Below are 13,334 nucleotides of genomic sequence, written 5' to 3' on the forward strand. Positions count from 1 at the left end.
AATGGTTCGTTTTTGACTGATTTTACTTTAAACTGATAAAGTGATCTGCATACAAACTTCTTAGAAGTCCCGAAGTGCATACAACGTTCCTAGAAGTTCCAAAATAAATTTTTGTTCAGTGAATACAAGACAATCTATAAATAGGGTAATGCAACAAGTGGAATGCCAATGCACTACTGTATAGCCCCATCCCCAGAGGGCAAGGTCATAAACCAGCTGCTAATCTGATGCAGGTAATCCGATAAAGCTAAGTCGCCCTTTTCATTTTCTTCAATTCCAAGAATTGGGTTTTTCCGACTACCCAAGCAATTAAGAATGTTTACATAGTTACCAAAATTTGTTCGTTATATTCGATGTGAGAATACACGTAAATGAAAATCATTATAGCTTTTTGCTCGTTGCAGCTGTGATCTTGTTATTTCTGTGCTCATTATAACCAAGTTTGACTGTATTTTTGACAACAGTGACACATCTGATGTAAGTTTAATAAAAGGAAATCACAAAGATATCATATTGAAATTGACGAAAACAGGCCACACTTCTAAATTACATTTGTAAAAAGGGAGTGAGTAATGATACATCTGTAAGTACCCTTTTTATTTGCTTTTTACTTTTTGATTTATATGCATTTTTGTGTTGTTCTCATACGTTAAATATGTATACTCTCTTTTATTTTTTCTTTTCTTTTTTCATATTTTCTTTTACTTATCTGTATGTACTTATTCACATTTACTGATTATATCAATACTTTTTTTATGTTTATGGTTATTATGAATAACAAGCATGTCGATAATCCCCTTAGTCCTGTAGTGCTCATTATTACAAAATTCGTCTGTTCATTAGATCATTTCACATGTAATTTTATTTGGCAGTATATTTTTTTAATAAATATACTTTTTGCATACATAATACATTCTAGTAATGTATAAATTAATGAAACAGATTAAATTTTTACCTACGTATTGGAGGTTCCACTGGGCATCATTTTTATTGATATTAAATCTGATAAATGCAGCCAATATTTACAGAAATAAATGCTTACTTTATCAAATATTGCAGATAGCTACCAATAACTTGAACTGATTACTTGCACTTAGGAAAAAATTGAAGGCTTTTAAATTTTTTTTTATATAAATTAATATATAAAATTGTTTTGCAGTGTTCTCAATACAACACACTATATAAACAAACCAAAAGAACATGGTAAAGTAAAAATTTTTGCTTTTGATGTGTGCTTCTGTTAGTCTTGTAATTCTGTAAAATTATGCAGTGTGGACAGCATTGTTAAAAGATGCTGTGTTCATAAGTAACATTGACCATCCATCACACAGTTGTTGCTATTAGTCTCTTCCATACCCAGTAGTGTAAAGGGATGGTTACATTACTAAGAATTTAAGCACTGATGGTGTAAAGATGTGATCATGGAATATGATATTCTATTAGGTTGTATGTGTTGCATTTAATCATTAGAAATTTCTTCATCTGTTTGTATTAAAATTGCAATCACTTCTTTGAATTTATGATTTTTATTCTAAAGCTTGAGTGACAATGGATTTTTCAGATCTTTCTGGGAAAGCTAAGAGTGTGGAAGAATTAGAAGCTGATTTAAAAAGACTAGTACTTGGTGAAAAGGAGAAAAATCAAGATGAAGATAGGTCTGCTTTTAATCGATTGGTAAGAATTTCATTTGTCTAAAATTAGAACCAAAACTGAATTAGTGGTACCGATCTCAGCAATCCTTAATTCTTGCATGCCCATGTTTGTTTTTGTGTAAAAATTTATTAGCACTCTTAACATAATGAAATAGAAATGTCAGGAACTAAATGTTTTAGTGTATTAATGTTAATTGCCTTGGTATTGCTTCATTATTCTCATCTTACTTTTTTATTTTATTATTTTTGTTTGGTATATATTCACATTTTTTTTCCCCCTTCCAATTTTAAAGAGTGAATGTGCTTACACTTCATAGTGTAATTTTCTCGTTACTTCGAAGGAAAGACTGGCCTCGCCACTGCAATTGTAAAGTTGGATACACCCCAAGAATTGATCTTATGCTGCTATCTCTGTTAATTTCAGCAATTATTTTACCTTTTGATAAAGGTGACCTCCCCCCCCCCCCCCATAAAGGTCACGATGCAGCAAGTGGATGTTGCTGAACTGTTAGGCTGTTAATTCATGCTTATTGTGAAGATATTTAATCCCTTCAGCAGTGTGTATGAATAATTGCATTTTTAACATGTGAGTTCTGAGGAATATGTACATATCTTTACACTTGTTTTGGTCAGTTCAAATATTGTATTAGTTTTGTGTGAATTGGCGTAATATTTGAGTGTACATCCCTATAACTTCTCTAGATTTATATTGAGAATCTTTTTTTTTTATATCTCTTCTCTGTTGTGCTGTCTTTTTCATTAAATTTGGAATTTTTTAAACATTTTGCAAATGTCTGGTTATATTTACATTAAATTGGTTGTTAGGCTGTTAATCTATGCTGCATGAAGTGTGTGGAATGCGACGTTCCTCTCATCTCACATGCCTTGTCTTCTGTTATATCTGACTACATATTCATCGTGGTGTAGGGGGTAAAAAGCTAATTAACAATATCCTTAGTGAGGTAGCAAAAAAAGAACAATTTCAGATGATATATATGCAAAATTTTCTGTATTGTAAATGTCAATCCCCCCCTCCCCTCACTCAAGTGGCAGAAAGTGTGATATAATCAGACATTTCCTCTATTAGTAAAATCAACTAGTAAAGGAAATTGGTATAAAACTTTGAAAACACCTACTTTGAAGTAACTGATACTAATGCACAAAACTGAAAGTTGTGAAAAACATCACTGATATCTATCCAGTTTTTTGAGGAGGTCATCTTGGTAATCCTAGAACTATATGGAAATAAATGCAAAAATGGATGTAGCATTTCATAGTGAACAGGATACTATTGTACATGCTGAATATTTATTCATATCATTTATTTAGTATATAATCTTCCTCTGAGTTGTGCTAATTGTGTAGGCACGATTTTCAGAAATTTGTTTCCTGATAACAAAAGTGCAAAAAAAAAAAAAAAAAAAAAAAATGGTTGTGAAAGCAGAAAAACAGCTGGTATTGTTAGTGAAATTGCATGGAGGGGAAAGCTGAGATAGTGATTGAAAATTGTGATGTTTCTGTTTGTTACAGATTGCAGTGGTTAAAATGATTCCAGGCTGTATCCAATTGTGGTGATCTTTCCTAATTAAGGGAGGAGGGGGAAATGAAATCAAAAGTAGCTTGTTTATTGCTACTGTTGGAAGGTGACTCAAATGAGTACAGTACTGGGCATTTTCTTTTGTTCTTTTAAACAACCTGAAAGAATGTGGGATTCTTTTAGGAAAACATTTAGTGTTGATAATGTTCCTATTATGAAAAGCCTAAAAAGTAGCAAGGAGATTGAACATTGGTAGTAATAAGCTGTCATTGTCATCTGATTAATTTTTGTGCTGAAAAAGGAAGTTGTATGCCTTCGAGCAAAAGTTAATGAATATTTTTATTATTATTATTATTAAATTTGTTTATTAAAGTAGCAAGTGTTTGCTTTCACCCCTTTTACACGCCGACCGACTAGAAGGGTGAATTTGGTGAGGATTTACTATCTGCGAGAAGTGCTAAAGGAAAGATAAATTGAAACAATTACAAAAAGCATGCCACCGAACGGGTGCTTGTGTGTGTGTGTGTCAAGAAGTTTATGTATGGGTAATGCACACACATCATTTTTAATACCAAGGTAGTTTTAGTAGTGCATCATTTTAATTATATCTCATATTGTGAATACCTTCACACCGTGTTGCTATGGTATTGCACTACCTCTAATAAGTAACACTTCACCTATGGAGAAGAGTATTGTTATTTATTCACGGTGGTGGTATCTGCCCGGAACTCGGTGTGGTATTCACAATATGAGAAATTGTGTGTGCGCACGCATTACCCATGCATAAGTAAACTACCTCATACTCTGGGGCATTTAGCCAAGAAATATCGTGCTTGCGTATGTGTGTACTGTGTTTTTGGATAAATGTTTAATTAGAATAGTGAGAAAAGCCATAAGTAATTTTCAGCTTATTGAAAAGAACAATAAGTATTCACCTGTGAGTGGCACTGACTTGTAATAGAGTTCACAGTCCAAATTCAGTTTGAAACAAGGCAAATTAATGAATTTTTCTTGAAAAGGAATTGGATTGCAAACTTCTGGTGAAAGTAATCCTAAACAGGCCAAGCAAGATGATAACTCTAGACATATCCTTAGTGATTTGGAAAGTTTGTTCATGTTTCTCTTTTGGCTTGGATAAAACAATTTACTTGTTTCTTTTAAATGTTATAGCACCATTTGAAAATCCAAGCAGATCTTCAATACAGTGTTCCTTCTAATGTTCCTCTCATCCAATTACTGAGGTCAGTACTTATAAATGTGTTGAATAGGATGTGTAAATTTGTGATACAAATTTACACATCTAAAAAGTCCTTTTCCAGCAATAAGTATCACTTTTTTGCTGTAATCCTGTAATATAATATGCAAAATGTCTAGAATCAGTCAAATCAAATGGTACACACAAAGACCTTACTTGAATGCTCACTTGTTTTGATATATTTTTGAATCTGGACTCTAGCATATTGAAGGTGGGTCTTTTACAGGAAACCAGAGCAGAGTAAGATTTAAAGGTTTTTCCTTTTGGATTGTTTTGTATTGCTGATTAGTGTAAAATGATTGGCATATACATAGCAGTGGTTCCCAAACTGTGCACTACAGCAAACTCACAGGAGTGCTGTGGGAAATTTTAAATTTTTGAGGGAAACAGCAATACTCAACATCTGTCGGACACCACATGAACTGCTAGCTTGATGTAGTTCAGTTTCAACATTACTTGTTAAGTTATTTGGACCTAACTACTTAATATATGGAACTGTTATGTATTTCTTTTTGGCCTAGGGGGTGCCGTGAACCGAGAAAGTTTGGGAACCTCAGGCATATAGTTACGGTATCACTGTAGTTTAATAGCACTCATAACAAAGCTTCACGTTATAGAGTTTTCTTGCTGCAGAATTTAGTTATTTTATTTTATTTTATTAAAAATTGACAGTATATCACCAATACTTTTTAAAGCAAACTTATTGTAGGCCATACTCATAATAATGGGCTGAATATAATGAATACAAAAACATGAATAAATTGCAGAACACTTTTTATGACTTCAGCTTGTTTCTAGTCTAATGATTTGATATGATAATATAGTCTTTTTTCCACTTATTTGGAGAGGTCTGGATTTGAATCCTGTTGAATACTTGAGCAATTCTTAAAGGTCTCTATAGTTGAGGCTGTAGTTAGCCACTCTGAAGAAGAGGGTTTAGAATTCTTCATGTACATTATCCTGGGTTTTTCAGTATGCATATTGTGCAAATAAGCCCATAAATGCACTTGTAGAGACATAGTGCATGGTAAAAACCTTATGAACTAGAGCACTGGTGGCCCACTCAGCTCTTATTAGTGGCTGACCTTCTGACATGAAAAAGATAACAAAAAATTAACTGGTTTTAAAAATCAGAAATGAAGCTGGATACAGAAGAGCTTTCCAAAAAAAGGAAAAGTGTCACTTCATGTGTCCCCAAGGGTGTCACCAAATTTTGGCATCATATCAACTAGGGCTTGCAAACCGGTTTTCTAAACCGGTTAAATCCGGTTTTCATATTGAGTTGTTAAAATCGAAACCGAGCTTCTAAAACCGGATTCAAATGTTTTTTTAGTTAGCCCTCGAATATAGTTTTTTGTTACGCACATTTTCTTTTGTTTGTTCGTTTGTCTGGATCGTTCAACTGCTTTGTTTTTTATTTTAAGGTAACGGTATTCATTGACTCTAGACGAATATACGTCTATACAAAATAAAAGGTATATGAATATAAATGTGCATTCAAAAGACAATCATTGGTCGTTAGGTCTTATTGAGATTAATGGTTCACTTGATAGCAGAAGAACTGAGCAAATTGTGGATGGACACTTGAAGGAATTTGGTTTGAACTTGGATGAGGATATTGTTGCCTGCACCACCGATGGAGCAGCAATGATGATTAAGTTTGGCAAGAAAATTACGCCTAATCATCAACAATGTATAGCCCATTGTATACATCTGTCAGTTATAGATGTACTTTATGAAAAAGCAATCAATTATGGTGCCACAGTCTGAGTCTTCCAAAGACAATGAAGAAAATGAAAATAATGAAGAAAGTATGGTGATGAAGAAGTTGAAGAAAGACAGCAAGGCATGCTTTATCAATCCGACTTTACCGATGAGCTCATTTATTTCTTCAATCCGATGGCCAATATTGCACAAACTATTAACAAAGTCAGAAAAATTTGCAAGCTTTTTTGAAAATCGCCTACCAAAAATGACATTACAAAATTTTGTTAAAGCAAAATTTAATGGGAAAGAATATAAACTTATATTAGATTGAAAGACTAGATGGGATAGCACATTCTATATGATTGAGAGATTTTTGAAATTGAAAAATTGCATTCCAAATTTTCTATGTGCAGTACTGTCAACTGAAGCTGTGTCTGACGATGACTGGAAAACACTTGAATTGCTAAGTGAAACTTTGTGACCAGTTGAAATGATTCTGAAGGCTATAACCTCAGAAGATAGACTTACTTGAAGCAGGGTCTTCAATAGAATTTCTGCTTGCTAAGCTTAATCTCTTAACAACAGAAAACCCATTTACTTTAAAGTTTCACCAAAGTCTTTTGCAGCGTTACAATGCAAGACAAAATTGCCAAAACTGTGGCTTTGCTGAGCTATCTACAGAACCCCAAAAAGTTTAGGAAAGAAGATTCCGATTCAAGAACTTTTGATTTTCCAAGTAAGCAAGTTTTGAAAAAGCATGCTGAAGAGATTTATCAGAGATTATTTGCAAAACATTCCGAAGGAGTCTTAGCGTTGAATGAATAAACTGAAAATAAAAGAACTGTTCTTCTTTTAGAAGAAAACAAAGACTCGTCTAGATGTTGGAGATACACTCATGCAAGAGTATGATAGTGCAATAAAGAGATTAACTGAAGAGACTTCAAAATATCCAAGTGAATTTGAAATCAGCATAGAATTTAAAATTTTGGAGGCAACTAGCAGTAGAAGTGAAAAGCTGGAGAACGTTTAAAGAGCACTGCTGACCATTAAACAAACAAGTGTCCAATCTGAGAGTGTTTTCGATCACTGGTCTCTTTAACACAAAAATAAGGTCAAGTCTATCAGGAAAAATGCTTAATATACTGTTTTTTGAAGGACCATTTTCAGGAAAAAGCTGAGCAATAAATAGTAAAGTAATTTCCCCAAGCTGTTTTTTTTTTTCACTTTATTTATTTATTATTATTATTATTTTAGGGCTTATTTTTTTTTTTACTATACAAGAAGATAGTTTTTATTCAAAGGATTTGAATACAATTTGTAATTTTGTATAATCTCAAGCTGGTTACTTTTTTTGGAACATTTTAATTTTTTTATTTTTTTTTTTACTATAAGAGGTGATAGATTTTGTTTAAAAGATTTGATTACGATTTGTACAATCTACCCAAGATAAAATAAATACCTCTGTTATAAGCTTTTAATTATTTTCCCGAAGTCTGAGAAAATCAGTTTTAAAACTGGTTTTAAGAGTAAACTTCGGTTAAACTCAGTTTTGAAATTTCTCGGTTTTATGCAAGCCCTAATATCAACATTGATTGATTAAAAGAAAATGTAATTTTTAATTAATATGTACATTTGTATTATTATTTATTTATTATTATTTTTTTTTTCTCGTGATTCATAACTGGAGGTTGATGAGCACTGGGTGCATTTTCTCTTTGAAACCTAATAACTGATATCAGTGTACCAAGTCAAGTACTGGTAATCTTAGTTTAGCTTCAGCACGGCAATGCACATTTTCACCTCTTACTCTTGTTTTTGTGTTGTTTGGTCTGAAACAAAGAAAGTTTTACCATTTCATTTATCATCAATTTAAAGATTTAAAAAAAAAAAAAAAAAAAAAAAGCAGAAAGGATGGAATGTTAAATAATTACCAAACTCTGGGTGTTGAATTTTTGTGGCACTTTCATAGCATATCAACATCAGAAAGGTGAAAACCACTGATATGTACGGCTTAAATTCCACTTTTGTTACAATAATGACCCAAGTTTGTATCAGCATGACAGAACCATTATTTACAGACTCATATCTTACCTCATTTTAATTTGGTAATTGAGGGTATCAGTGGGCTTTTCACAACATCATTCAAAGTGAATATTTGTTAACTTGCAGTGATAAGTGTTTAACTGCTTTATAATTTTTATTATTTTATTACAAGCTGCTACCATAAAAAAATTCCTTTATGTAGCTACTAAAAAGATTTGATGGTACCAGGAACTGTCAATAGTTTGTAGGGGGGGGTATTAGGTAGCCTACAATGTATTTTTAGTATAATATGTGGCCCGCTGAAGGAAAAGGTTGGCTATTTTTGAACTATCACAGGAACTTCAGTTTGGTGCACCAAAAATTCCCAAGGACAAGAACTGATCTAAAGAACCCATCCCAGCATCTTATAAATACTGATATGAATTAACAGAACAGTGTGTTGAGTCTAAAATAAACTCCTGTGCATGCAGCTTTTACATTATTTTTATTTACATATTTATTTTTTTCAGTTGCGTCATTTGGCTGATGGACGCTCGGCATCACCACCATCTCTGAGCATTGGCCCATTGGATAAATCGAAAGCTCTGCAGGAAGAAGATCTACTCCAAAACATAATGGATAGAAACTCTCCACATCATCATCCACAAATGTTCGGAGAGAAGATGTTGCCAGGTTCTTCTGTTGATTTGCAAGGTAATAGATTTGTGAGAGATATATCATTAACATCTTTTGTTATGACAGAAAGCACCATGGTAGTTGATGTGTCTAAATTACCTGCTTGTTTGCTAAAAAAACTTACATGATGGGCTTCAATGAAATATTTTATAAATGCTATGAAACAATGGTAAATATTGTAAATGGGGTGAGTGATTACTTGAATTTTAGAAACTAATTTGTTCTGACTTGAATTAAATACATAAATTTCTAGGGCCACTGACTTTAGCCAATTTATTTTTACATAGTGTTCTCTGTAAATAATTCAAAATTTTAATAAAAGTAGTAATATTGATTGGTAATAATGGCAAATGATGCAAGAAAGAAAACTCTCATATAGTAGCACTGGCAAAAAAAAAAAAAAAAAAAAAAAATCCCTTTTTACTCATCTGTACCCCTCAAAGAATTTGTCTAGCTATCCCTTGAATTTATTCAACTCATTCACTTTGACAACAACAGATGGTAGCCTGTTCCAAACAATCAAACAATCCTTCCTCAACTTGAATTTATGCCTTTCCCCCCCATGTATGTAGTCTCAACAAGTGGAAAAATACTATTAACATTCAGCTTACTCAATGAATTCAAGGCTTCAAACACCTCAGTCAGATCTCCCCACAGGTGCCTATTCTCAAGATGCTGCAATTTGCAGAACTGAAACATTTCTAGGTAAGAGCTCCCTTTTGTTCCCTTTGCCAATCTGGTTGCCCGTTTCTGCACTAGTTTCGGCAGATTTACATCCTAAAGTGAAGCCTCCACACCGATATACAATAGTCGAGATGTAGCCTAATAATGGCCTTATACGAGGTATAATCACCTTATCCCTGCTAGCAAAGTTTCTGTATATCATTGACAAAATCCTGTGAGCTCTGTTTGCAGCATAGCATGTCTGCACTGTTCAGAAAATTGTCTGACTACACAATTACTCCCATATCTTTTTCATTCTCTCTACCCTGATTGTATTACTTTTAACATTGACAAATGCAGTACCTTGCATTTGTCAATGTTAAAATACAATTGCCATTTCTCAGCCCATTGACCCAATTTTCCTAGAACTTGTTGCAGTAGCTCACCCTGATGACAGTTTGTTAACCACCCTACCAACCTTTGTATCATCTACCCACGAAGAGCAGTGGCCATTGATAACCACTTTGTCTTCTTCCATTTAACCATCCTTTTATATATAGCAGTAACTTTCCCTTAATGCCACATTGCTCCAGTTTGTACAGTAGTCTTTAATGTGAAACAGTATCAAAAGCCTTCTTGAAATTCAAGCATATGATGTCAAAATTATTTTTTTGCATCCAGTTCCTTGGTCACTGCATCATGTTAACCTATCAGATTGGTTAGACAAGACTGCCCCTTGACAAATCTCTGCTGTGAATACCCCAAATTTAAAATAAAAGATAACCCAGTGATTCCATTATTTTCTCTGGACCAGAAGCTGACAGGTCTGTAATTACTCATGTCACCTTTTGACACCCTTTTATAAATTGGAGGTGTATTTGCACTTCTCCAGTCCATATGTGGACTGAAGAACCTCCCTTGAATCTGTGGATGCTCTCATAATTATGGCTAAGTGTTTGCTTATCTCCTTTGCTGCCTCCCTTATTATAATTGGATAGATTCAATCTGCCCTGGATGCTTTTTTTATATCCTCCGCTCTCCTTTCAGTTATTACAAAGTCATTTAACTCAATGTTAGAGCTTCTGACATACCGTTCCCTAAAGAATTCTGTGTGTGAATGTAGATGTAAAATACCTATTGAATTTATCTGCAACCTGAGCAGGATTGTCAACAGTTGAACCATTGATATCAAGTGGACCAATCTGATTAATCCACTTCCTTCTAGAGTTTACATAAATAAAGAAGTCTTATTTTTATTTGCGTTGTTGCCAAAGATTTCTTGTAATCTGCCTTCGCTTGCCAAAACCTCCTTTGTGACTTGATTACAGACTTTCCTGATAATCTATATGCATCCCATGCATTTTTATTCTCTTCCACGTGTCTCATTAATTCATCTGGCATCCATTTAGGTCTGCGCCTTGAACAGTATTTCTTTTGTTGGTATGAAAAGTCTAGTAGCATCTTTGATTACAGTAGAACGTCGGTTATCCAGAATAATTTAAAAAGCTGATTTTGATTTGTCTTCTTTTTTTTTTATTAATGGCAGTATTTGAGAAAAGTTTATTATGCTAGGAGAGCATTTGTCTTTTTTTTACTTCGTATATCTGGTGAAATGTTCCATGACACATTTTGTTCTCTTCATTTCGTATTATTTTTAATTTAGCTTCAGATTCGGTAAGAATAATATTGGCCCAAAACTGTGTGATTTATTATTTGCTCAGTTTTTTTTTATGCTAAAATTCAACGAAAAGAAAAAGCACTGAAATGGGCAGAAAACCAGGAAGGATGCGATATAATCAAATTGATATTATTAAGGAACTTGAGAGATTTAGCAGCAGAAAATAGGTCACAACAAAAGAAAAACGATCGAACATTATTTTAAATAATTACTTTAAATTCTTTCCACGTAAAATTTGCAGTAAAATACATATCCGAATTTATATACATAAGTAAATGTGTGAATTTTTATGTACAAGTTATTATTATAATTTTTATGTACAAGTTATTATAATTTTTTTAAATTAAATTCCTCTTTTTTTTTCCCACACTATTGAAAGTTTTTTCTTTTACATTATGGTGCTCTACTGTACTTCCCATTCAGAATTTGCTGTTGGTAACATCATCAGTTGGTCCTACTGTACGCAATTTAAAAACTGTCTGAGGCATCTGTAATCACCCTTACAAAAGCAATAGCCTTTTCCTTTATCCCTGACAGTAGTCATATCTTTAAATAAATCCACATTAGTACACTGTGATCACTGCCGCCTAGTGCTTCCTTTATCTGCAGGTTCTTAAAGTATGAAGAATAACTGCTGATAAACAGATCAAGAATATTGTTGCCTTTCTAACGTGATGCTGTGGAGAACAGTCCTCATAGAAATGCACAAAGGTCTTGATAGTTTGTGAATGACCAACTCACAAATTCCAGTCAACATCTGAAAGGTTAAAATACTCCATGAGACATTCTGATTTGCTGGCCTATTCTGTTTCCCTGTATAGCTGTTCGGTATACTCATCATAGTTATTAGCCCCTGTAACACACACACACCTACTCAATTTTTTTTTTTTTTGCAGTGCTTATATCACACCAAACTGACTCAACATTGCACTTGTCACCCAAGTTAACTGAATGGCACTGCCTTAGGTTTAATATTCTTCTTAACTGAGAGGATAACACCTCCACCCCTTGTGTCCTGTCTGTCCTTCCTGTATACATTGTAGTCCCCATATTCAAATTCAACATCATTTAAGTCTTAAGTGGCAGTATGTCTCCGCTGTTTTGCAATCTCGGCATTTCATGACTTAATCAGTACTTCAAATTCATCAAATTTATTTACAATGCTCCTAGCATTAGTGTATGTGCTAGTATGCATACATTTGTTCTTATTCTTAATTACCATAACATAACATAATTCTTAATTACCATAACACGGCCCATGCATTCATTTGTTCCATGATGACCCACAGCAAGGCCTGAAATCCCAGGCACCGTGCTTTCCAGCCTGCTGCAAGAATCATTTTCACCTTTGTCTGCGGCTTTAGTTAAACTATTAGCCTGTGTAGCCCCCAAGCTAGCAGTTTTCCAACCCATCTAACACTGCCACGATAGCTTTTTACTTTATAGCTTCTGATTTTTATTAAAATAATAGGATTAATTTTTTTAAATGCAGAAGTATTATTAGCATGAATCTAGACATTTTGGCGACAAAAGCATCTGTATTATAAAAATAAACACTTTTGTTGACAGTAAAATCTGTTGACAGTACTTTTGAATGTATGTTCCATCCTCAAGTGCTGTTGTTTAAATATACACTTAAATGATCACTGAATTATGACCACCTATTTAATACTGTGTTGGGCCACCATTTGCATAGATAACAGCTACTATTCACCCAGGCATTAACTCCACTAAATGCCTGTAGGGAGGATTTGCAGCCTGCAAGACATTCTACAATGTCGGAGTAGATGATGGTTGCATATCCATATGCCTCACTTTCAATTTCAGAACAGATGTTGAGTTGGATGGATGTCACACGAATTTGGAGCCCAATCAAGATGGGTAATATCTTTACTGTGTTCCTTGTGCAGGTGTGGACCCAAAAACACTGTTCATTATTGCCTTGGAAGATCCTGTTTTTGTATGATAAAAAAATGCAATGTGGTGGGGTTGCATAAGGTCACCTTAAGAGCTGATGGCTTTCATCCTTATGCACCTGATTATGAATAATGAATTTTCTAGCATTAGCCAAAAAAATAAATGACAACCTCAAGGACCAAAAAAAATTTGGTCCTTGAGGTTGTC

General features: G+C 33.7%; 1 protein-coding gene across 3 annotated transcripts in view; it reads left to right on the plus strand.

Annotated features, from left to right (window-relative positions):
* Positions 1-13,334, plus strand: part of LOC150086031 (uncharacterized) — a 371,398-nt gene that overhangs the window by 192,428 nt on the left and 165,636 nt on the right. For all 3 annotated transcript variants that reach the window (XM_090374340.1, XM_090374341.1, XM_090374342.1), the window contains exons 10-11: positions 1,562-1,674; positions 8,704-8,887. In XM_090374340.1, the coding sequence (XP_090230466.1) occupies positions 1,562-1,674; positions 8,704-8,887 (297 nt within the window). The remainder of the gene's footprint in view (positions 1-1,561; positions 1,675-8,703; positions 8,888-13,334) is intronic.

Source organism: Mastigoproctus giganteus, chromosome 5 (assembly GCF_048544385.1).
Source record: "Mastigoproctus giganteus isolate SK-2022 chromosome 5, ASM4854438v1, whole genome shotgun sequence".
In the NCBI taxonomy this organism is placed as follows: domain Eukaryota; kingdom Metazoa; phylum Arthropoda; class Arachnida; order Uropygi; family Thelyphonidae; genus Mastigoproctus; species Mastigoproctus giganteus.